Raw genomic sequence first — 24062 nt, 5'->3', positions numbered from 1 at the left:
GTCTGTTTGTCTGTCTATTTGTCTGTCTGTTTGTCTGTCTGTTTGTCTATCTGTTTGTCTATCTGTTTGTCTATCTGTTTGACCATTTTGCTAAAATGATTTGTTATGTTATTGTGTATATAACCATTTCTTATACTTTTTTGTGAAAAAATTTGATATTTTTTTAGACCCTGATGATGTTTATGCCAATAAACGAAAAATTTCGGTGCCTGATGTGTTGATTTTTATCCTTGTTGGGGAATAGAATAGTTGGTGCGCGTCCTTTTTATGAATATACTGCTTTGAACCTGTCGCGTTCCTGTGAATCACCGCTGTGATCCTATTCCAAGCTCCCTGACTGCTGTAGCTTTAGTGTCGCCTTTACAATGCCAGCCACCCAACCTAATCCCCCAGGTGACCAACCTTCGCAGACCACCAGGTCTCAGCCACAGCAACCCCCCTCCCATCATACCAACAACATAAACAAGGATTTTGAACAATTTTGGTCATATTCAGACAACAACTTAAAGAAAAAGTTTCACAAAACTACCGATCAGTTAAAATCTTTTGCCAGAAATAAATGTCTAATCACGTTTTTAAAAGATTGCATTTGTAAAAAAGTTGTACCAAAAACCTTTATCATAAAATATGATATTAACCCAAATTTTTCTGAAAGTAGCCGTAACAAATTCAATAATCAATTGAAAAATCTGCAAATTGAAAATCTTAAAATATGCATCAAAGAATTGCAAAGTAAAGAGCCAGAATTATTTCAAACTTTCTTAAGATTAAAAAATGACTTATTGTTACATTTAATAAATTCGGAAATTCAAACTATTACCAAAGAATTTGATATAAGATTAAACAAATATATTCAGAGTGAAACACATAAATATAAAAATAAGTTGTTGAGGTTACAAATTAATAAGCCAGTGAGAGCCAACACAGTGAGAGAGAGAGATGCCCAGAGAACAGAGCCGAGTAGAAAGTCACGCAGGTTTATTAAACGTAACAAATATAGACGTAAACTTAAACAGCTAAGCCGCAAACCAGTGCAAAATCTTGTGATTAATTACAGCTCTAATATTTTAACCAATGATCAAATTAATTTAATGAACAAACATACGTCATTTGTTCCATTGCCAGATAAAGTGAATTTAACTCAATTGTCTTATGATTTTAAACGGTTTTCGCGTAGTATGAGATGGAGGGAGAAAAATGCAGATTTAGATTCAACAGCATGTCCTGAGAAAATATTCAATGTTAAAAAATTCGGTTTGCCTTCTAATGTCCCCTCTGCGCCCCTTGGAAATTTTTTATATGGAGTAGAAAGTGATTTATCTATTCTAAAAAGTAAAAAAGTCTATTCTAACTTAAAAGAAAGTGAAAAACAAGCCCTCCAATCTCTAGTTGCTGAGCAAAAAGAGGGTAATATCGTGATTCAAAAGGCGGATAAGGGAGGGGCATTGGCCATTATGGATCGCAATGATTACATAAATAAAGTAGAAACGGAACATTTAAATTCTAAAATTACCACTCAAGATGGTACCTGCCTACCAGTCTATCGACGCATTGATCCAAGCATGGTTAAAGTACATTATTGTAAAATTAAAGAAACTGTTGAACAAGCAGAAAATAGGGGATTGATAAACAATGAGTTAGCCGCGCAACTTTTGCCGGACCAACCATCTGAGGCACGCGCGTACGCGATGCCTAAAGCACATAAACCTGTTGCTGATGGAGAAAAACTACCCCCAACACGCCTAGTTATTAGTGGGTGTGCATCCAATACAGAGAATATTTCCCACTTTGTAAATCATTATTCTAAACATATTCCAGAGCAAACTGATTCTTTTATTCAAGACACACCTGATCTTTTAAGGTTTCTGGAGGAAGCAAATAAAGGCCCAGATATTCCAAGCAATGCAATTTTAGTCTCAATTGATGTAGTAGGACTCTATCCTAACATCCCTCAAGATGAGGGAATAGATGCTTTTAGAGAAGCCATGCATGAACCTAAATATGGCCAATCAAGTATGTGTATAAATTTTATAATAACACTTTTGCAATATGTGTTACAATTTAACAGCTTCATTTTTAATGAAAAATTTTACCTTCAAGAGTGGGGTACCAGTATAGGTACAAAAGTAGCCCCAACTTATGCAAATATTTTTATGAATAAACTAGAAACCGAAATGCTTAAAAAGTTTAAAGGAACGCTTCCGGCCTTTTGGAAACGTTAAATTGATGATATTATATGTCTATTTGTTGGAAATGAAAATGATTTGTTAAAATTTTTGACTTTTATTAGTTCTTATCATCCTACTATTAAATTTACATGTGAATATAGATTAAATGATGTTATCGTTAAAACCAAATGGAAAAATGGCAACCTTGATGTTAATAGATTACCAATTGGAAATGTAAGACCTAGGTCAATTGATTTTCTTGATTGTACAATTTGGATTAATGATCTTTGTAAATTTGAATGTGATTTATTTACAAAAGATACAGACAGAATAACTTATTTAATGCCTCAAAGTTGTCACCCCAGTTTTATTTGTCGCAATATACCTTACTCTTTAGCATACAGATTAAAAAGAATTTGTACTTCAAATGAAAATTTTCTGTTAAGATTAAATGAACTCAAAATAAATTTATTAAGCCGTGGTTACAATGCCAAAATTATTGTAAATGCCTTTGACAAACTCAAAAATATTCCACGCAGTAAAACTTTAGAAAAAGTAATTCATCCAAAACAAAATAATAGAGTAATGTTTTCTTTAACTTATGACCCAAGAATTATAAATGTAAATGATAGTATAAAAAAGCACTATGTTATTGCAAATAAGGATCCCAGTTTTAAAATATCTTTTCCGAAAATGCCTATGGTTGGGTACAAAAGAGCACGCAATTTAGGCGATCACTTGATCCGTGCTAAATTGTATCCCATCCATAGGTATGAAATGAGAAATAGAAATGGTTTCTTTAAATGTAGTAAACGAGATATTGGTTGTGATTTGTGTAACCATAGTCAAAACATAACAGAACATGTTGCTAGTCATTCAAAAAAGAAATATCCTATAAAATCTAAAATTAAATGCTCTGATAGTTATATTATTTATTCAATTCAATGTAAAAAATGTGATATGCAATATGTAGGCCAAACTACGACACCTGTGTGTAGACGCTTTAACAGCCACTCATGGGATATCATAAATAAAAAGAATGAGAAACCTGTACCAAAGCATTTTAACAGTAGAAACCACTCTCATTCAGATATGATTTTTACACCTTTTGAAAAATTAAATAAAAAAGATAAAACTTTATTAGATGTTCGTGAAAAATATTGGATTTTGGAAAAAAATACTGTAATCTTTGGATTAAACAGAAATTATTAATTGCCAGTTGCAACCTAAAATTTTTTTTCTTGTACCTCCTTTTTTTGTCTTTATTATATATAACATTTTTGTAATAGTTATTTAACCCTTTAAACAGATGATTTTCAACAACCACCCAAATTTTGACCATTTTGACCGCCTGTATTGTTATCAAACTAATTTCCCCCCAAAAAAACTCATTCTATTCTTGACAATGCACGAAGATACTGCTAAATTTTATGTGAAAAAATGTATATAAATAACCATGTAAGTTGTTTTATTTTATGGAATTTTTTATTACATATTTTAAATTTACATAGTCCTGTTGTTACTACGCTTTTTGTTGATATAATTGTCCTTGTTTCTTTAAATTTTGACCATTTTGCTAAAATGATTTGTTATGTTATTGTGTATATAACCATTTCTTATACTTTTTTGTGAAAAAATTTAATATTTTTTTAGACCCTGATGATGTTTATGCCAATAAACGAAAAATTTCGGTGCCTGATGTGTTGATTTTTATCCTTGTTGGGGAATAGAATAGTTGGTGCGCGTCCTTTTTATGAATATAATGTCTATCTGTTTGTCTGTCTGTTTGTCTGTCTGTCTGTCTGTCTTTTCGCCTGCCTCTATGTATAGCGATCTGTCTTTCTGTTAGACAGTCTGCCTCATTTCTGTCTGTCTGTCTGTCCGTCCATCAATTGTAGATCTCTATCTGTTTGTCTGTCTTTCTGTCTGTTTGTCTAAAAGTCTACCTGTATTTCTGTCTGTCCATATATTTCTAATCTCTCTGTCTGTTTGTCTGTCTGTTTGTCTCTCTGTCTAACTATCTGTCTGGTTTGTCTGTCTGTGAGTCCATCCTTCTATCTGTTTATCTGTCTGTTTGTTTGGCTGTATGTCTGTCTTTCTGTCAATTTTCTATCGGTCTATATTCTATATGAGACAAAATTGACTGGAATATTATAGAACTCACGAAATATTTTTTAATGCCTAAAAACCATCCAAAATTGTTCAACATACATAAACAATTGATAGTCTTTCAAAAAAAAATTCATTTAGTCATTAAATAATACAAAATTATTTTTTTTTCGTTTTGACTTTAGCAATGCCATCAATTTTAACACATTGAAGAGGAGATACTAATTTTGTTCTAAAACGCACAATTTTCAGAGTTAAAACATGAGTAATACCTTAATATCTTCCTTTAAACTTGCTTGAAAATCGAAAACCTTTAAATCAACACATTTATTAATGTGTAAGAGTACAGCTCTTCACAAGTCATTTTTACCTGGAGGTCGATTGTGGAAAAACCCCTGCCTAATATCAAATTTTTTTTTCATAAATGGAATAGTCTATACTCGGGTAAAATATGGTATCAATTCTAGATTGGAGAAGTTATTCAAACTAGTTCTATAACTGATTAATCTGTTTCCAAAAATTTAGCTTTCTTTCTTTGCACTTCTTTGTACTTTTTTTCTTTTCAAAATGATAAAATGTTTTAACAAATAGTCTTAAATATATGAGGTAATATAAATAGAAAAGGATATCCAGGGAGTTTGGCTAAATCTTCCCTTATTACCTTTTGGCAGATGAACTATCCCTTCCTGTTAAACCTACATAAATGGGACACAAAAAAATACATTATGCATGAAAACAACTTTACAGTAGCGAAGCTACTTTAAAATTAATTTTGTTTAAACCATAGGGTGTGTTTTGGTTAATTATGAGAAAATATATCAACAGTAACGAAAAACTGCTGAGCTGCAAAATTGTTGTAATATTTATTAATAGCCACAGCCAGCGGCTGGTAGTTTGAAGCTCAACAGTTTTTTGTTACTGTTGATATATTTTCTCATAATTAACCAAAACAAACCCCCCCAAAAAACAAGATTGCATGTTCAATTTTACAAGTTTAGCTGAATAATTGCACCAGTGGTCAGCCGCCAAACCGCCAAATTAAAAGTTTTGCAGAATATTTATAGACTGACCCATAGTATTATAATTCAGAGCTCTATCTTGAATATGGGCCTCAGAGCGCACTGTTACTGTGAAAGTGTACAACCCCCTTTCCCTTTTTTAAGTTTGATAAAGACTAAAAGTCATTCTAAATGTTTTAAATTACAAATCCACTTACAAATACTGAATTTTGACACTATATTGTTAAATGAAAAAACAAGGTTCACAACATCCATAAATAGTGAAGCACAAAATCTATTGTGAAATAGACAAACGGACAAAGTGAGTTATAGAGCTGATTATCTGTTATCACAAGAAAGAAAAGAAAGAGCAGTCTGACCGCTACGGATGTGTTCTACTTAATTATGCTCCATATTTATGTGAATAGCTACAAGAATTTTCAGTCTTCTATCTTTTACAGGAGCTGAAAAATCACGATTTCACCCCCCCCCCCCCACCCCCGTTTTGTCTCTAACAGACGGACTAACAGATGGACATTTCAAATTTTAGAGCAGCTTTGCTACTAAAAGAAATAATACATTGAGAAAATTAGTTGTGAAAAATATAAGCGGCTTAACAGCAGTCCGACTGCTATGGATGTTTTATAATTAATTATGCTCCATATTGATTGAATGTTTACGAGAAGTTTCAGCCCTCTATCTTTTATAGGAGCTGAGAAAATGATGTTTCCCCCTTTTTGTCTCTAAAAGACGGACAGACATTGCTACTAAAAAAATAATACATTGTTAATTTTTATTTAACCCTTAACGGTTGGGGGGGGGGGGGGCGTTGGTTGAACGGTATGATCCTGCAGGCTCTGATCCTCCAGGTCTCCATAAATCTTTAAAAAAAACTCCTGTGGCCGCAATTTTTGACTTAGAGACGTCAAATTTTAAACTTAGGCTTTTCTTACATGTCTAACGTATTAAAATTTCATAAAGATCCGCCACCGTTTCCGCCGACCGCCGACTGCAGCTGCTGGCAGCTGCAAAATACAGCTGCGACCGCTGAAATTTATATTTTGATATTTCTAATATAAAATTTTACATAAAGAAAAACATTTTCTAGAAAAAAATGTTCTTCTGGCTTCAAAAATAAGAAAATTACAGCCGTTTGAAATTTTTAAGTAAAAAAGGACCTAAAAATAAAGGTTGTTATATAAAAGGGTGAAGGAAGCTAAAATTGACTTTGACTTATAAAAGGTCGAAAATTCATTATCAAACAGGGGACTTGCACAACAAAAATTACCCCTCTAACACTAATAGGAACTGAGATAATAGGGGGGGCGTTCAACGCCCCCCCCCCCCCCGACCAATTAAGGTACGGCAAGGGGCACGACTGTTAAAAGTTAAAAGGATGACAATATCCATTTAAGCAAAGCCCTTAAGATTAAAAAGAAATTGATGTAAAATCATGGTTGCCATTTAAGATTTGTAATATTTACTATACCTTATACATATTGAGCTGTGAAGCATATCATGGATGCTTATATTCATCACAATCATTGGATCTTCGTTTAGGAACAGCTATTTGTTAAATCATTTTATCATTTTGACAAGAAAAAAAAGTACAAAGAAGTTCAAAGAAAGGAAGCTAGATTTTTAGAAAAAGATTATTCAGTTATAGAACTAGTTAGAATAACGTCTCCAATCTAGAATTGATACCATATTTTACCCAAGTATAGACTATTCCATTTATGAAAAAAAAATTTGATATTAGGCAGGGGTTTTTCCACAAACGACCTCCAGGTATAAATGACTTGTGAAGAGCTGTACTCCTACACATTAATAAATGTGTTGATTTAAAGGTTTTCGATTTTCAAGCAAGTTTAAAGGAAAAGTTTAAGGTATGAAACTCATGTCAACTCTGGAAATTGTTGAAATGAGAACAAAAATACGGTTTTAACATTTTTGTGTTGGCAGCCATGGCTTCACCATAGACGATAAGAAAAATATAAAAATCTCTTTCAATTGTTGGAAAAAATATTTTTTTTCAACACACCATCATTTCTTAATGTATTTTTTATAATTAAGGATAGTTTTTAGGCTTTTTCCGTTCATGCGTGATTTTTTTGTATAAAGAAGTAAGAAGTGCTCATATGTCTATTTGTTACCCTGTTTTTCTGTCTGTCTATTTGTATGTCTCTCTCTCCGTCGTCCATTTATACTTCTATCTTTTATTTCAGTTTGTCGGCCAATTTCAGTCTATTTGTCTGTCTTAAATATAATACCTTAAATTTAACAGCATATATGAATGGATTGATGGCAGAATTGAGATAACCCAGCCAGAATACAAAAGTGATCCAGTCACCAGAAACTGTGTTCTCCTACATACAAAATAGTTAACATAACAATAAACTCTAATACAGTGAAAATAATATATTTATTGTTAATCTATCAATTTATCTTCCTTTTGAGATATCTATCAATCTTTTCAAAATCTTAATTATCTATTAATCTACCTAATAATCTAACAACAAAAAAATAAATATCTATCTTCTAATCTATCAATCATTCTAAACATATCAATCGAACTATCTATAGATCCATCCATTTACCCATCTATTGATGTATCAAACTATCTATAAAGTGTGTTACTTTTTTATATGGTTCATCATTATTTTGCCACAACTCAGTCAAGAATGCTTACAAAATATACCTTTTTCGACCTAAAGTGTTCAAATAGTTCCTTTACAAGCCCCATCAATCAGTTTTGAGAAATCTTCATATTTCAAGGAAAATTGATAAAAAGGGCAAATTTGGGTGTTACCTTTTAAATGCTTGGGCTTGTTTTGTATCTATCTATCTATGTATCAACATATTATGAAAACATCGCAGAGGTATGTGATAAAGAATGGTGCCCAGCAGACAATGTAGACAATGAGAATAACCAACATGGTCTATCAATCAATCTATCAATCGATGTATCAATTGATGTATCCATCAAAGTATTTATCAATGTATCTATCAATGTTTGTATCAATGTATCTATCGATGTATTATTGATGTATCTAGCAATCTATCAATCAATCTATCAATCGATGTATCTATTGATGTAACTATTGATGTAACTATCAATGTATCTATCAATGTATCTATTGATGTATCTATCAATGTATCTATCAATGTATCTATCAATGTATCTATCAATGTATCCATCAATGTATCTATTGATGTATCCATCAAAGTATATATTAATGTTTGTATCGATGTATCTATCAATGTATCTATTGATGTATCTATCAATGTATCTATCAATGTATCTATCAATGTATCTATCAATGTATCTATCAATGTATCTATCAATGTATCTATCAATGTATCTATCAATGTATCTATCAATGTATCTATCAATGTATCTATCAATGTATCTATCGATGTATCTATCGATGTATCTATCAATGTATCTATCGATGTATCTATTGATGTATCTATCAATGTATCTATCAATGTATTTATCAATGTATCTATCAATGTATATATTAATGTTTGTATCGATGTATCTATCATTGTATTTATTGGTTTATCAATCTATCTATCTATCCATGTGTCAACATACCATGAAAACATCGCAGAGGTATGTGATAAAGAATGGTGCCCAGCAGACAATGTAGACAATGAGAATAACCAACATGGTCTATCAATCAATCTATCAATCGATGTATCAATTGATGTATCCATTAAAGTATTTATCAATGTATCTATCAATGTTTGTATCAATGTATCTATCGATGTATTATTGATGTATCTAGCAATCTATCAATCAATCTATCAATCGATGTATCTATTGATGTAACTATTGATGTAACTATCAATGTATCTATTGATGTATCTATCGATGTATCTATCAATGTATCTATCAATGTATCTATCAATGTATCCATCAATGTATTTATTGATGTATCCATCAAAGTATATATTAATGTTTGTATCGATGTATCTATCAATGTATCTATTGATGTATCTATCAATGTATCTATCAATGTATCTATCAATGTATCTATCGATGTATCTATCGATGTATCTATCAATGTATCTATCAATGTATTTATCAATGTATCTATCAATGTATCTATCAATGTATCTATCAATGTACATATTAATGTTTGTATCGATGTATCTATCATTGTATTTATTGGTTTATCAATCTATCTATCTATCCATGTGTCAACATACCATGAAAACATCGCAGAGGTATGTGATAAAGAATGGTGCCCAGCAGACAATGAGAATAACCAACATGGTCTATCAATCAATCTATCAATCGATGTATCAATTGATGTATCCATTAAAGTATTTATCAATGTATCTATCAATGTTTGTATCAATGTATCTATCGATGTATTATTGATGTATCTAGCAATCTATCAATCAATCTATCAATCGATGTATCTATTGATGTAACTATTGATGTAACTATCAATGTATCTATTGATGTATCTATCGATGTATCTATCAATGTATCCATCAATGTATTTATTGATGTATCCATCAAAGTATATATTAATGTTTGTATCGATGTATCTATCAATGTATCTATTGATGTATCTATCAATGTATCTATCAATGTATCTATCAATGTATCTATCGATGTATCTATCGATGTATCTATCAATGTATCTATCAATGTATTTATCAATGTATCTATCAATGTATATATTAATGTTTGTATCGATGTATCTATCATTGTATTTATTGGTTTATCAATCTATCTATCTATCCATGTTTCAACATACCATGAAAACATCGCAGAGGTATGTGATAAAGAATGGTGCCCAGCAGACAATGTAGACAATGAGAATAACCAACATAGTCTTGGCAGCGTTGATATTCTCTCTCAAATCATTTCTGGAAATTGTATATATATTAAGATATATAAGTTGGAAGGAATTTTAATGTTAGATGGAGATTTGAAATCTGCATCAAATTTTAAGGATTTTTATAAAATTTGTTTTTTGTATAATTCTTTATCTAAAAGCGGAAATACAATTTAAGTTAATTTATTTTGACATCTGTGATTGGTGGATGGAAAACTATCTTTGCTCTGATTAAAGAAGCTTAAGTGCCGTACATCATTCAACCAATTAGAGCGCCAGTAGTTTCCAATCTACCTATCCCATGGGTCAAAATTAATTAACTTAAATTGTATTTCCGCTTCAAAACTTCAAATCAAAAAATTTGGGTACTTTTATCTCTATTCCAGATTGTTATTTGTTTTCTTTTATTAAATAAAACTGTCAGCTTGTCACTTGCAAATTCTCAGGGATCTACAGGGATAAGACAATGGTCGATAAAATTTAAGTACACCACCAATAACGATACACAAAAGTATAGGGATCAACTGCAGTTCACGGTAAAATATTCCTGGTAACGAATATTTATAAAAATCTATAAATTTTAAATGCTGCTAGCTGCCAAACGGATGAACGTACAGATCATGCCCGCACATTGTTTTAAGCGGCATAAGAAGGCTTACAAATAATCTGAAATAGCCATAAATCTATTATCCACAATTATCTTGCAGTGCAGAGAAATGCGCAAATAAGACCTATTTTACGCGTTTTTTCTTCAGTGAAGCTTTTCCTGTGCATCATTGGATCTTGGCTATTCCATATTATTTGTAGGCCTTAAAATGGTGTAAATCAAAATTCAATAAAATTCCCCAAAGTTTTTAAGCCAACACATAAGAAAACTTTGGGAACTAGTGTAATAAACAGCCCAATGTTCCCTCCCTCCCTGGATTTATAAAGCTAATAAAACGGTAAATTCCTTTTTGAAGCGAATGGACTACTAACCACCAGAGAAAATGGGGGATTTTTTATTACACTAGTCCCCAAAGTTTTAAAATAACATTTTCTTATTCTTTGACTTTACAACTTTGGGGACCTTTTGAATGGTTCAACCACAAATTTTTATCTACAAAAGGGATAATTTTGTGTATACATCAATTTATCGGCCATTGTATAATAGACAGCTTTCCGCGGACATTATATATGGTTGAGAACCGGTTCTAATCCATCGGATCTTTACCTGTAGATGGTATTTACCAAAAAATTTATAGTTGTTCCCAAAGTTTTATACTGGTATCCAAAGTTTTATACTGTTACCCAAAGTTTTATACTGGTACCCAAAGTTTTATACTGTTACTTAAAGTTTTATACTGGTACCCAAAGTTTTATACTGGTACCCAAACTTTTATACTAGTACCCAAAGTTTTATACTAGTACTTAAGTTTTTTACTGGTACCCAAAGTTTTATACACTGCTTCCCAAAGTTTTATACTGGCACCCAAAGTTTTATACTGGTACCCAAAGTTTTATACTGGTACTCAAAGTTTTATACTGGTACCCAAAGTTTTATACTGGTAACCAAAGTTTTATACTGGTACCCAAAGTTTTATACTGGTACCCAAACTTTTATACTAGTACCCAAAGTTTTATACTAGTACTTAAGTTTTTTACTGGTACCCAGAGTTATATACTGGCACCCAAAGTTTTATTCTGGTACCCAAAGTTTTATACTGGTAACCAAAGTTTTATACTGGTACCCAAAGTATTACCTCATAGTATTCGCTCTCTGCCCCTCTCTATTATCTCTGATGATGTTGGTCTGCCGGTTGTTTGATGTGTCGGAGAGACCTACAAACAAAGGTTGCTAAATAAAGGTATTCAGAGGTAGTTTCTTTGGATTCTTTTGAAAAATTGGGTCGCAGCATCGCCACCTCTCCCAAAATGGTTTTTTTGTGAAAAATCAAAAAAATTAAATAAAATCTTATAAAAATAACCCTTCTATGACTCTATTTAATTTTAATAGATTTTTTTGTGTGATTTTGGAGGATTTTTCATGAAAATTACTTTTGGGAGTGACCATAATTTTTTTAAATCCACCTCAGGACTAGAACGTCCATAGGGGGTATTAAACTCCCCCCCCCCCCCCAAAAAAAAAAAACGTTTGGTATTGCCCATAAAAAAGGGGATAAATCTAATAACTTTTGGCCGAAAAATCCCAAATGACGTCATATTAGAATAAAGGACTATTCTAATATGACATCATTTGGGATACTTTGGATAAATAATTACTTTGTCTTATAATAAGAATATATTCATGGAACAATGAAAAGATACCACAAAGCTATTTTTGTCCCCTGGAAATCATAGGATTTGATATAGAAGGGGTAGGCGTTTTCATCCCTCCCTCCCCCTCCCTCGATTTTTTAAGGTTAAGATTCTTGATTTATCTTATCGTTCATACATTATATACAAGGCCTCCCACCCCCAACATTTTAAATTTTAGTTTTTATTAAATGTAGAAAATTTTTTTTGGGTGAATAAGACCTCCCCCCCCCCCACCCCCAATCCCACCTTCCACCAAAAAGGTCATAAATCTTCTACAAGAAGCTAAATTGTAAGGGAGAACCATATCGGTTCAGCTGTTAGCGAGATCCTTTTGTACAAACAGACAGCATACAGTTACTTTTATATACCTATCCAACTATCTATCTATCTATCTAAACCTGAAGGTGATTCCTTTAACTGAAGACTATTCTCCTCTGCAGCTAAACTCTCAACCATCAACTAAAAGAAAAACAAGGAAGAAGCCCTGAAACGGTATGACAGACGAACATTAACTCTTGTAGAGTGTCAGAACTGAATATACAAAATATAAATATACAAGTTTAGACAAAATTATACGTAATTTGTTGCAAAACTTCTTAAATAGAGAATATTGGCATTTTTAGAACTTGATTCTTCGCTTAATATATTGTACCTTATTGTAATTGGAATCAATACTACAAAAATCTGAGCAATCAGATGATTATATCACATAAAAAATGTTCATTAAAAAAGTAAACATAGCAAAATCCAGCTTTTCTGTTCTTAATCTTGCAAAATCTTGCTAAATCTAGCTTTTCTGTCCTTCACATAGCAAAATTTAGCTTTTTTGTCCTTTACCTAGCAAAATCTTGCTAAATCTAACTTTTCTGTCCTTTAACTAGCAAAATCTTGTTAAATCTAGCTTTTATGTCCTTCACATAGCAAAATCTAGATTTTCTGTCCTTTACCTAGCAAAATCTTGCTAATGTAGCTTTTCTGTCCTTCACATAGCAAAATCTAGATTTTCTGTCCTTTACCTAGCAAAATCTTGCTATATCTAGCTTTTTCATCCTTCACATAGCAAATTAAAAGGAATACCTGAGAGCCGCTAGAATAATTTCCAGCAGATATCTGGGTGGCCACGCTTCCAGCTGAGAAGGTCAACCTTCAATACAAATATAAACAAGAACAGTTTTCATGAAAACTGAGGACTTTTTGTCTTTTTAAGCATGACTGACAGAGAAACAGAGTATAGTACGGAGAATAGTTTATAGCATATACTGTTCCTGTGTTACAAAAAATTTAGGATCAAGGTGGTAAAATGTCCAAAAAATTTACTGGCAAGTCAAGTTTTAAGTCAGTTGGAACATTTTACCACTTAGCTCCCTAACTATACATAGTCTTAAAAAGTGGATTTGGATTGTCCATTGAATGTAGATAGTTTTAGGCACCTTAACTGTCCAATTTGGTCAATTTGGAGCAATATTAGAGAGATTTACATGAAGATACTTGAAATTTTCTCTAAAATAACTAATTTTTTATTTCAACTTTTTGCTGTGTAAAAGATGTTTTAACAACAATACTTTGAAATAAGATATCTCAAAAAGTATTAAAGCTAGAAAAATGTTAGAGACCTTTTTAGAAAGCTCCAATATCTGTCATTTCAACTGTAATGTGAGCGAATTTGCATGATAAACATGAAAGTCAAAATAAGACAATAAAGCAGGTTAGGTGAAGGTGGTCTAAAAATAAAAGTAAAATTTGATCACCAAAAGTAATTTTAAAATTTTCTACTATGGGAAGGTACTAACTCAATTTAGGGAAAGCATGTTCTGAACTCACCATAAGGTCCCAGTACATCCTGTGTAAACCGTTTCTGCGGGGTTTTTTTCTAACCTAACATGACTTCGGGTGGGGTGTGACAAGTTTACTTTTTAAAAAGAGTTACACACTCAGATGAAATGTATTTTAAATACCCATCCCCTTGATAGATTAAATATTGAAATATTATCATAAAATTTACACCAGTTATGTTAGCCCGGGCATTCTGCTCCTCGGGCTAACATAACTGGTTTTAATATTATAATTGTTTATTTCAATATCTGTGGTAAGCTGTCTTTAATACGATGCGATAAATAACTATACCAGTATGGGAGAAAGACTAAACTACATAACTTTTGTGTCACTTTTGAGGAAGACGATTCCCTTTTCTCCCATCTCTTTTGAAGAGATTTTTTCCCCTTCCCTTTTCTTTTCCCTTTAAATGACGTCATATAGGAATCGTCTTCCTCAAAAGTGACACAAAAGTTATGTAGTTTAGTCTTTCTCCCAGTATGGTTTTGAATCAGCTTAATATACGCTGGATTAGAACTGGTTCTTTGCCATATGGAAATTTATGTATCATATCGTATTATAGAAAATGCAATGCAATGGCCTTTGTTAAACATAATAGAACTTCCAAACAAAGTTTAGACAATCAAAGGGTTGGTTGTCTGTAATAATGATTATCCTTACCTTCTAATATTATGCTTAATATCTGCTCTGTGCTTCTCTATGGCACACATTGTAATCTAAACAAAAATTATAGAAAATCTTGGGACAATATCACTTTGTATTGTCTTAGAATAGACATTGTTTGACACACCCAGTGCATTGTTTGTTGGGCCCGGTACTGGCCAGATACTGTATAGTGGATACATGGCTGATTTCTTAGAAAAAAATAAAAATTCTAGGGACAGTATCACTTCCTATTGTCTTAGAATAGAAATTGTTTGACACACCCAGTGCATTGTTTGTTGATCCCGGTATATAGAAAAAATTTGAAAATCTTGGAACAATATCACTTCCTATTGTCTTAGAATAGAAATTGTTTGACACACCCAGTGCATTGTTTTTTGGGCATGGTACATATTTGGCCAGATACCAGATAAAGCTTATATATGGCTGATTTCTTAGAAAAAATTTGAAAATCTTGGGACAATATCACTTACTATTGTCTTAGAGTATACATTATTTAACACACCCAGTGCATTGTTTGTTGGGCATGGTACATATTTGGCCAGATACCGGATAAAGGATATACAACTGATTTCTTAGAAAAAATTTTAAACTTTTAAAATCACGCTATCTTAAAAATCATGAAAAGATAAAAATCTAGGAATCGATCTAATCAATTTAGAGACAAATCTTAATGAAACTTGATAAAAAAATGTAGAATATGAGCATATGACGGACGGACAGACGGACGGACATTTCGAATTATAGAGTAGCGCCGCTACTAAAAATGATTAATAGACAAAGGTAGATAGATAGATAGATAGATACCTGGTAATAAAAATAGATAATCCCAGCGGTTGGAATCCAAAATGAAATACTGCTTGAAACAACGGCATAACTAAAATATTTTAAAAGTAAATCTTTTTTATTTTTAAAAGCTATTGATCCATCTTTTACCCAAGGCTACTTTATCAAACAAACACCTAAAAATTTCAAAGCAGGTTATCTTATTTGTTTGCTTTAAAACTTTGGGTACTAAATATTAAATTTTGATTGTTTCAAAACAATAGGGGTAAGATTACTTATTATCATTGGGGATGTACATCCATATATAGGCCATTGTCTCATCCCTTAAGATCCCTTAAGATCGTTATGTATTATAAACAGCTTTCTGCGGATGTAAAAATGTATAATTAAGAGATTAAGAGTTAGCCCCGAGATGCCGAAGGCACGGGCTAATAAAACTGGTTTTAATATTATGATTGTACATTTTTACATTCGTAAAACACTGGATATATTACAATACACTTCTAATCCACCAGATATTGATAGGTTTTAAAGCCATACTAAAAAATTTTTCTAAAAGACAGACAGACAGAAAAACCAGTAGAGTAGCTTTGATACTTTAAAAAAGTAGAGAGAGAGGGGACAATGGGCTTTTTATTACACTAGTTCCCAAAGTTTTATAATAATGTTTTCTTATTTGTTGGCTAAACAACTTTGGGGACTTTAGTGAAGTTTGATTAGTTGAATCATTAAGTTAAGTTCAATCCATTTCAACTACTAATTTTTAATTACAGAAGAGGTGATTTAGTGTATCATCATTGGGTATGTACATCAATTTATAGGCTACAGTCTTATCCCTTTAGATCCCTGAAAAAAAGTATACCTCCTATTGACTATAAAGTCGCATTGACAACTTAATCGCGTTTCCAAAAACTCCTAAAAAGAATAATAGTTTTCATGAAAATTGACGACTTTTTAAAATGAAATTATAAGGTTTTTTCCTTTTTAAGCATTACTGACAGACAGACAGACAGACAGACGGACAAAATAATGTATAGAGTATATGTATATATATAATAGGAATCTTCACTAAAAATTTCAGCTGTCTATCTTCAATAGCAGTCGAGAAACACACAAAGCATGTTTTAAAAGGACGTACTGATTTTCTGGTAATGAATATAGAGTTGCTACGCTTTACTTTAATATAAACAAGTAAATGCGCCCCTAGCATAGGGACTCTGGCTTGAAAAGGTTCAGAAAAATAGCCTAAAACCATCTTAAGGCTCAATCTATAGCCTAAAACCACCCTGGGACCTATTTAAAGCTTCTCTAAAGTGAAAAACTAAAATAGTTCTGTAGTTACTGAAATCTTAAGCTTCAGACAAAAAACCTTACTACTTTATATAATAGGATGTAATTGTACAATCCTTATATAAAAGTAACAGGATGTTTGTCTCTACATTAGGATCCTACTAACCGCTGAACCGATATGGTTTTCTTTAACAGTGAGGCTTTATATATATACTAGCGGCTTCGCCCCTAGCCTCTAGGGGCTTTGCCCCAAGAGGTTATCAAAAAAAATTAAGGTGAAATTCGTAAAAGATCCAAGAAAATCTCCTGCAAAAAAAAAAAAAAAATGGGGGGGATTTTTTTGTTTTTGGGGGGGTTGGGGGTGTCCCACCCCCCAAGAAAATATCTTAAAACCACCACAGGACCAGTAGGTATATTCCCTGAAGAGTAGAGCCCATTTGGTTCAGCGGTTACCGAGATCTTAAGCTTCAGACGGACAGACATCGTTCTACTTTGTATTATAGATAGAGAAGGTTTTTAACTATTTAAAACTCAGAGAGAGAAGGGACAATGGGCTGTTGATTAAACTAATCCCCAAAGTTTTATAGTAACATCATCCTATTCGTTGGCCTAACAACTATGGGGACTTTTGAGAATTTTGATTAATTCGATCATTAAGTTGAGTGTTTAAACGTTTCAACCACTAATTTTAATTTACTGAAAGGGTAATTTTGTGTATCATCATCGGAGATTTACATCAATTTATCGGCCATTGTCTTATCTCTTTAGATCCCTTGGTTGTATATTTATGCATCGTTTAATAGACAGCTATCCGCGGCCATTAAGCAGATAGTATGGTTGAGAACCGGTTCTAATCCAGCAGATATTAAACGGCATTCACCTGTGTTGTGTAGATATTTGTATATATCGGTACCACAGCGATTATCATACTGAAATAAAGTTTAGTTTAAATTCCAGTTTATAACAAGAATTGTTTTTTTGTTAGGGTCGTTCCGTCCGTCCGTCCGTCTGTCAGGGAATGTTAGCTCTTTTCGTTGATTTAAATAGGTTAGAATTGTAATATGGATTTAAAACTTTGCATGATGATTCCTCTAACAATTAGGTACGATTAAGGAAGCGTAGCAACTCTATAATTGTTACCAGAACGTCCATTTTAAACATGTCGATTTTATCTTTTTTAACAACAATTTTTTTTAATTATCATATTCATCTGATTTTTGAAATAATAATTCCTAGGACAACAAGGTAAAAGGTTTTAAGCGAAGCATCTCTATAATCAAGTCCTGACACTGTAAGCATGTCCTTCAACATTGTCCTCTATTTAAGCAGTTTTTCAATAAATTTACTTACAATTTTGTTTCGACTTGTATACATTTATATACTGATAATTCAGTTTTAACACTCTACAAGTATTAATGTCCGTTTGTCCTACCGTTTCAGAGCTTCGCTTTTATGGATGTTGTCATCCTTTTAAAATACATATCTTTAAAAAAATGTTACAATGGCAATTTTTGTATACTTCTTTTATTTATAAAACAACATCCATAAAAGCAAAGTTCTAAAAACAAACGGTAGAACAAACGAACATGTTGTAGATTGTCAGAACTTTATAATAAATATTTTCAGAAATCAATACCCAAAATTTCAACTGATTAATCTTTAACAGCAGCCAAGAAAATCGCACCCCCCCCCCCCTCTAGCATTGCGGAAAGATGGACTGACGGACAGACAATGTGAATTATAAAGTAGCTTCGCTACGATTGGAAAATTAGAATTTTAGATAATCATTTACAGATAGATAAATGGAAATGGATAGGTTTGAAAATGAGGTAGATGTCTCTATAGATAGATAGATAGATAGATAGATAGATAGATAGATAGATAGATAGATAGATAGATAGATAGATAGATAGATAGATAGATAGATAGATAGATAGATAGATAGATAGATAGATAGATAGATAGATAGATAGATAGATAGATAGATAGATAGATAGATAGATAGATAGATAGATAGATAGATAGATAGATAGATAGATAGATAGATAGATAGATAGATAGATAGATAGATAGATAGATAGATAGATAGATAGATAGATAGATAGATAGATAGATAGATAGATAGATAGATAGATAGAGAGATAGATAGATAGATAGATAGATAGATACATAGTTAGATAGATAGATAGATAGATAGATAGATAGATAGATAGATAGATAGATAGATAGATAGTTAGATAGATAGATAGATAGATAGATAGATAGATAGATAGATAGATAGATAGATAGATAGATAGATAGATAGATAGATAGATAGATAGATAGATAGATAGATAGATAGATAGATAGATAGATAGATAGATAGATAGATAGATAGATAGATAGATAGATAGTTAGATAGATAGATAGATAGATAGATAGATAGATAGATAGATAGATAGATAGATAGATAGATAGATAGATAGATAGATAGATAGATAGATAGATAGATAGATAGATAGATAGATAGATAGATAGATAGATAGATAGATAGATAGATAGATAGATAGATAGATAGATAGATAGATAGATAGATAGATAGTTAGATAGATAGATAGATAGATAGATAGATAGATAGATAGATAGATAGATAGATAGATAGATAGATAGATAGATATATAGATAGATAGATAAAAAATGAATTATGTTGTCTTTTTAATCTCTAGAAAGTTTTTAAGTTCTAAAGAAGTTTCGAATTCTAAGTTAAACCTTCGGGGAAATAGTTATAGCAGGGAGGGAGGGGACATTGGACTGTTTATTACACTAGTCCCCAAAGTTTTTAACTACGCCATCCTATTCGTTAGCATATAAAACTTTGGGTACTGTTATTGGTTCATTATGTGAGTGTCCAAACATCAAAACAATTAATTAAAATCTACAGAAGGGGTAATTTTTTGTATCATCATGGGTCATGTGCTTTATTTTATCGGCCATTGTCTTATCCCTTTAGATCCCTGAGTTAAACAAGGATAAACATTAAGATATCTAAGTTGGAAAGAATTTAAATGTTAGAGGGAGATTTGAAATCTGCATCAAATTTTAAGGATTTTTTAAATAATTCGTTTTTTGTATGATTTAAGCGAAAATACAATTTAAGTTAATTAATTTTGACATCTGTGATTGGTGGATTGAAAATTATCTGCGCTCTGATTGGAGAAGCTTAAGTGTCGCACATCATTCAACCAATTAGAGCGCAGGTAGTTTCCAATCGACCTATCATATTGGTCAAAATTTATGAACTTAAATTGTATTTCCGCTTTTAGATAAAGAATTATACAAAAAACGAATTTTATAAAAAAAAATCCTTAAAATTTGATGCAGATTTGAAATCTCCCTCTAATATTTAAATTCCACCAACTTATATATCTTAATAAACATGTTTTAATGTGGCAAACTATAACCATGGCGTCATTGATGATAAAAAAAATTAGGGAATTTCCGTGGCAATCTTCGTCGTATTTTTACAGTAGCTTTTAATAGGTTATTCTAGGTTGGGTTAGGTTAAGTTAGGTGATTGCCTCGCAGGGTTAGAGCCCCCCTATAAGAGGTGCTAGAAATAAGAGAAAAGTTACTGTGAAAATACGACGAAACGCCCCTTAAAAGGCGTTGCCACGATAGAGACTATACAAAAAAATTATATTGCACAAGCCCCTAGAGGCATCTAGGGGCACGTGAAATGTTTAAAATCAGCTGTTTATTAAAAATATTTTTTTCGCCGCTAGATAAGGTTAGTTATGTTTTTAGCTAATTACCAAAATATCCGCAGTCCACGTTTTTTTTATTATTTTTATTACTTAAATTTATAAATTCATATACATATAAATATGTAGATATTCTAACAGACATAAAAGCATACAAACAGACAGACATAGAGACCTACAAACAGATGAACAAACATACAGACAAACCATCAGACATAAAAACAGACATATGAATAAACTAACAGACAGACAGACAGACATTGTAACAAAATAGACATAAAGACAAACAAACAAATAAAAAAACAGACATACAAACAAAAAGGCAGACAAACAAACAGACAAGCAGACAGACAAACAAACATACAGATAAACAAACATACAGACAATCCATCAGACATGAAAAAAACAGACATACTTATAAACTAACAGACAGACAGACAAACAGACAGGCATAAAACAAACAAACAGACATACAGACAAACAAACAGACATAAAACAAACAAACAAACATACATATAGACAGACATTGTAACAAAATAGACATTCTTACAGACAATAAACATACAAATAGACAAACATAGAGACATACAAACATACAGACAGGCTGACAAACAGACATATAGATGAACAAACATTCAGACAAACCATCAGACATAAGAAAAAACAGACAACCAAATAAACTAACAGACATACAAACAAACAGACAGACAAACAAACAGACATACAGACAGACATTGTAACAAAATAGACATTCTAACAGACAAAAAAACATAAAAATAGACAAACATAGAGACATACAAACATGCAGACAGATGAACAAACATACAGAAAAACCATCAGACATGAAAAACCAGACATACAAATAAACTAACAGACATACAGACAGACAGACAGACATCAAACAAACAGATAAACAAACAGGCATATAAACAGACATACAGATGAACAAACATTCAGACAAACCATCAGATATGAAAAAACAGACATACAAATAAACTAACAAACATACAAACAGACAGACATACAAACAAACAAACAGATAAACAAACAGGCATATAAACAGACATACAGATGAACAAACATTCAGACAAACCATCAGATATGAAAAAAACAGACATACAAATAAACTAACAGACATACAAACAAACAGACAGACATAGAGACATACAAATAGACATACAGACATATAAATGAACAAACATTTAGACAAACCATCAGATATAAAAAACAGACATACAAATAAACTAACAGACATACAGACAGACATACAGACAGACAAACAAACAGATAAACAAACAGGCATATAAACAGACATACAGATGAACAAACATTCAGACAAACCATCAGATATGAAAAAAAAACAGACAGACAGACAAACAAACAGACATACAGAAAAACAAACAGACAGACAGACAGACATTGTAACAAAATAGACATTCTTACAGACAAACAAACAGACAAAAAGACCAACATACAGACAGGCCGACAAAGCGATAAGTAGAAGTACAAACAAATATACATTCAGACATACAGACATACAGACATATTGACAAACAGACAGACATACAGACAGACATAATTATATAGTATCTGCAGTGCTAAAAAGTTATACTCATGTATTAAGGGATTTGTTAATAGGAAATAAATTTAGTTCCACAGGTGTCTAGGGATAAATAACCCTCTAAAGACAACAAACATGTTGATTTTAAGACCTTTGTCTGAAAGTTCTAACTCTGTTTGATAAAGAGTATCCCCTTCCCGGCCCCCTCATTAGGCAATTTTTACACCAAAAATATCTAAAAACCCCACAAAAACCCTTTGATTACACCATTGATTTATCTGAGATGTTCTAACTTTGCATGGTAGTGAGTTGCGCCTGTTTATGAGCCAAGCCATTTCCCCTACTCTAACTATTTATGTCATGCATCTAACATAGCAGCAGTTGGAACCATTTGCGGTGAGATTCGAAACTACCAACTCCTCAACGGCGAGCGGATGCGCTGCCTGTTCAGCAACGGTTATTGATATAATATTAATCTTATAATATTTTGACTAACATTGTAACCTCCCCCCCCTGAATTGAACTACCTCTTTTTATATTTCAATAAAATCTTTAAATGAGATGGTGTGTATTAGTATTTATTCCCTATTCCAAACCCCTCAGGGTCACCCGGCACACAATTCAACCTAACCTAACACTATCTAAAGTAATATATAAACAAACGCAAAACTTTTTTTTGTGCACAATTGGGTCAGTGCTCAAAATTCCGAAACCATTGTTTGTTTACAGGGTTCATTTTTAGTCCGTGTGACTCTTAAGCAGGGAGGAATAGGATATTGGACTGTTTATTACACCAAAGTACTCAAAGTTTTATAACTGTGTCATCCTTTTCGTAGCATAAAAACTTTCGATACTTTTATTGAATTTTAATTGGTTGGGTCATTAATTTAAGCGTCTAAACGTGTCAACCCCAAATTGTAATCTAAAAAAAGGGTAGTTTTGTGTATCATCATTAGGGATGTATATCAATCTATCGACCATTGTCTTATTTAATACCTATATTTGTGACATTTTTACTACACAAAAACTCCTAATTTTGAACAACAACAAAATCCCTGCCCCTCTCGGAGAGCCTCGAACCCGCGACATATGGATAAGGAAATCAACATTCTATCCCTTTATATTCCTGCTTTATAAGATACTGCAGAGTTGTAAATAATTTATTTATATAAGGTTATAAAACTCAAGGAAAACAAATTTAAATCAATTACACTATGGTCATTTGGTATCCAAAGTTTATTTGAGATTATAAATTATAAGGTTTAAAACTCAAGAAAAATAAATTTAATTAAAACACAGGCATGGATCTAGAGGTATAAGACATTGGCTGATAAATAAATTATGTATATCCCTAATGATGATTCACATAAATACCCCTTCTGTAGATTATAATTAGTGGTAAAAACGTTTGGACACTCAATTTAATGTAACAACTAATCAAAATTCAATGTGCCCTCAATTACACTATGGCCTTCTAATTGTATAAAGTTCATAGTCTAACGATGTGTTTCTAGATATAAAAAGTCGAGAGCAGACCCTATAACCATAAAAACTGTCACTTACAGCTAAACAAAATAATATTAAAAATTACACTAGTCCCCAACATTTTATAATAACATTTTCTTATTCTCTTATTAAATTGAGTGTTCAAAGGTTTCGACCACTAATTGTAAATTTTGTATAATCATTAAGAAAAGGGAATGATATTCTGACAAACAACTCTAAAGGAAAATTTCCCCACAACCCCCTTCCCCTTTTCC

At 31.9% G+C, this 24062-nt stretch overlaps 1 protein-coding gene across 1 annotated transcript in view; it reads right to left on the bottom strand.

Annotated features, from left to right (window-relative positions):
• LOC145307081 (octopamine receptor beta-2R-like) overlaps positions 1–24062 on the bottom strand; it is a 40884-nt gene that overhangs the window by 290 nt on the left and 16532 nt on the right. Inside the window, exons 8-16 of the mRNA XM_080149418.1 lie at positions 17882–17930; positions 16574–16626; positions 15733–15802; positions 14923–14978; positions 13507–13573; positions 12828–12888; positions 11874–11952; positions 10051–10162; positions 7546–7641 (exon numbers count right to left, since the gene is read on the bottom strand). Of these exons, the coding sequence (XP_080005544.1) occupies positions 7546–7641; positions 10051–10162; positions 11874–11952; positions 12828–12888; positions 13507–13573; positions 14923–14978; positions 15733–15802; positions 16574–16626; positions 17882–17930 (643 nt within the window). The remainder of the gene's footprint in view (positions 1–7545; positions 7642–10050; positions 10163–11873; positions 11953–12827; positions 12889–13506; positions 13574–14922; positions 14979–15732; positions 15803–16573; positions 16627–17881; positions 17931–24062) is intronic.

Source organism: Acartia tonsa, chromosome 15 (genome assembly GCF_053477335.1).
Source record: "Acartia tonsa isolate MP-2025a chromosome 15, ASM5347733v1, whole genome shotgun sequence".
Taxonomy (NCBI): Eukaryota; Metazoa; Arthropoda; class Copepoda; order Calanoida; family Acartiidae; genus Acartia; species Acartia tonsa.
Note: the sequence above shows the minus strand (reverse complement) of the source record. Positions and strands in the feature narration are given on the sequence as shown.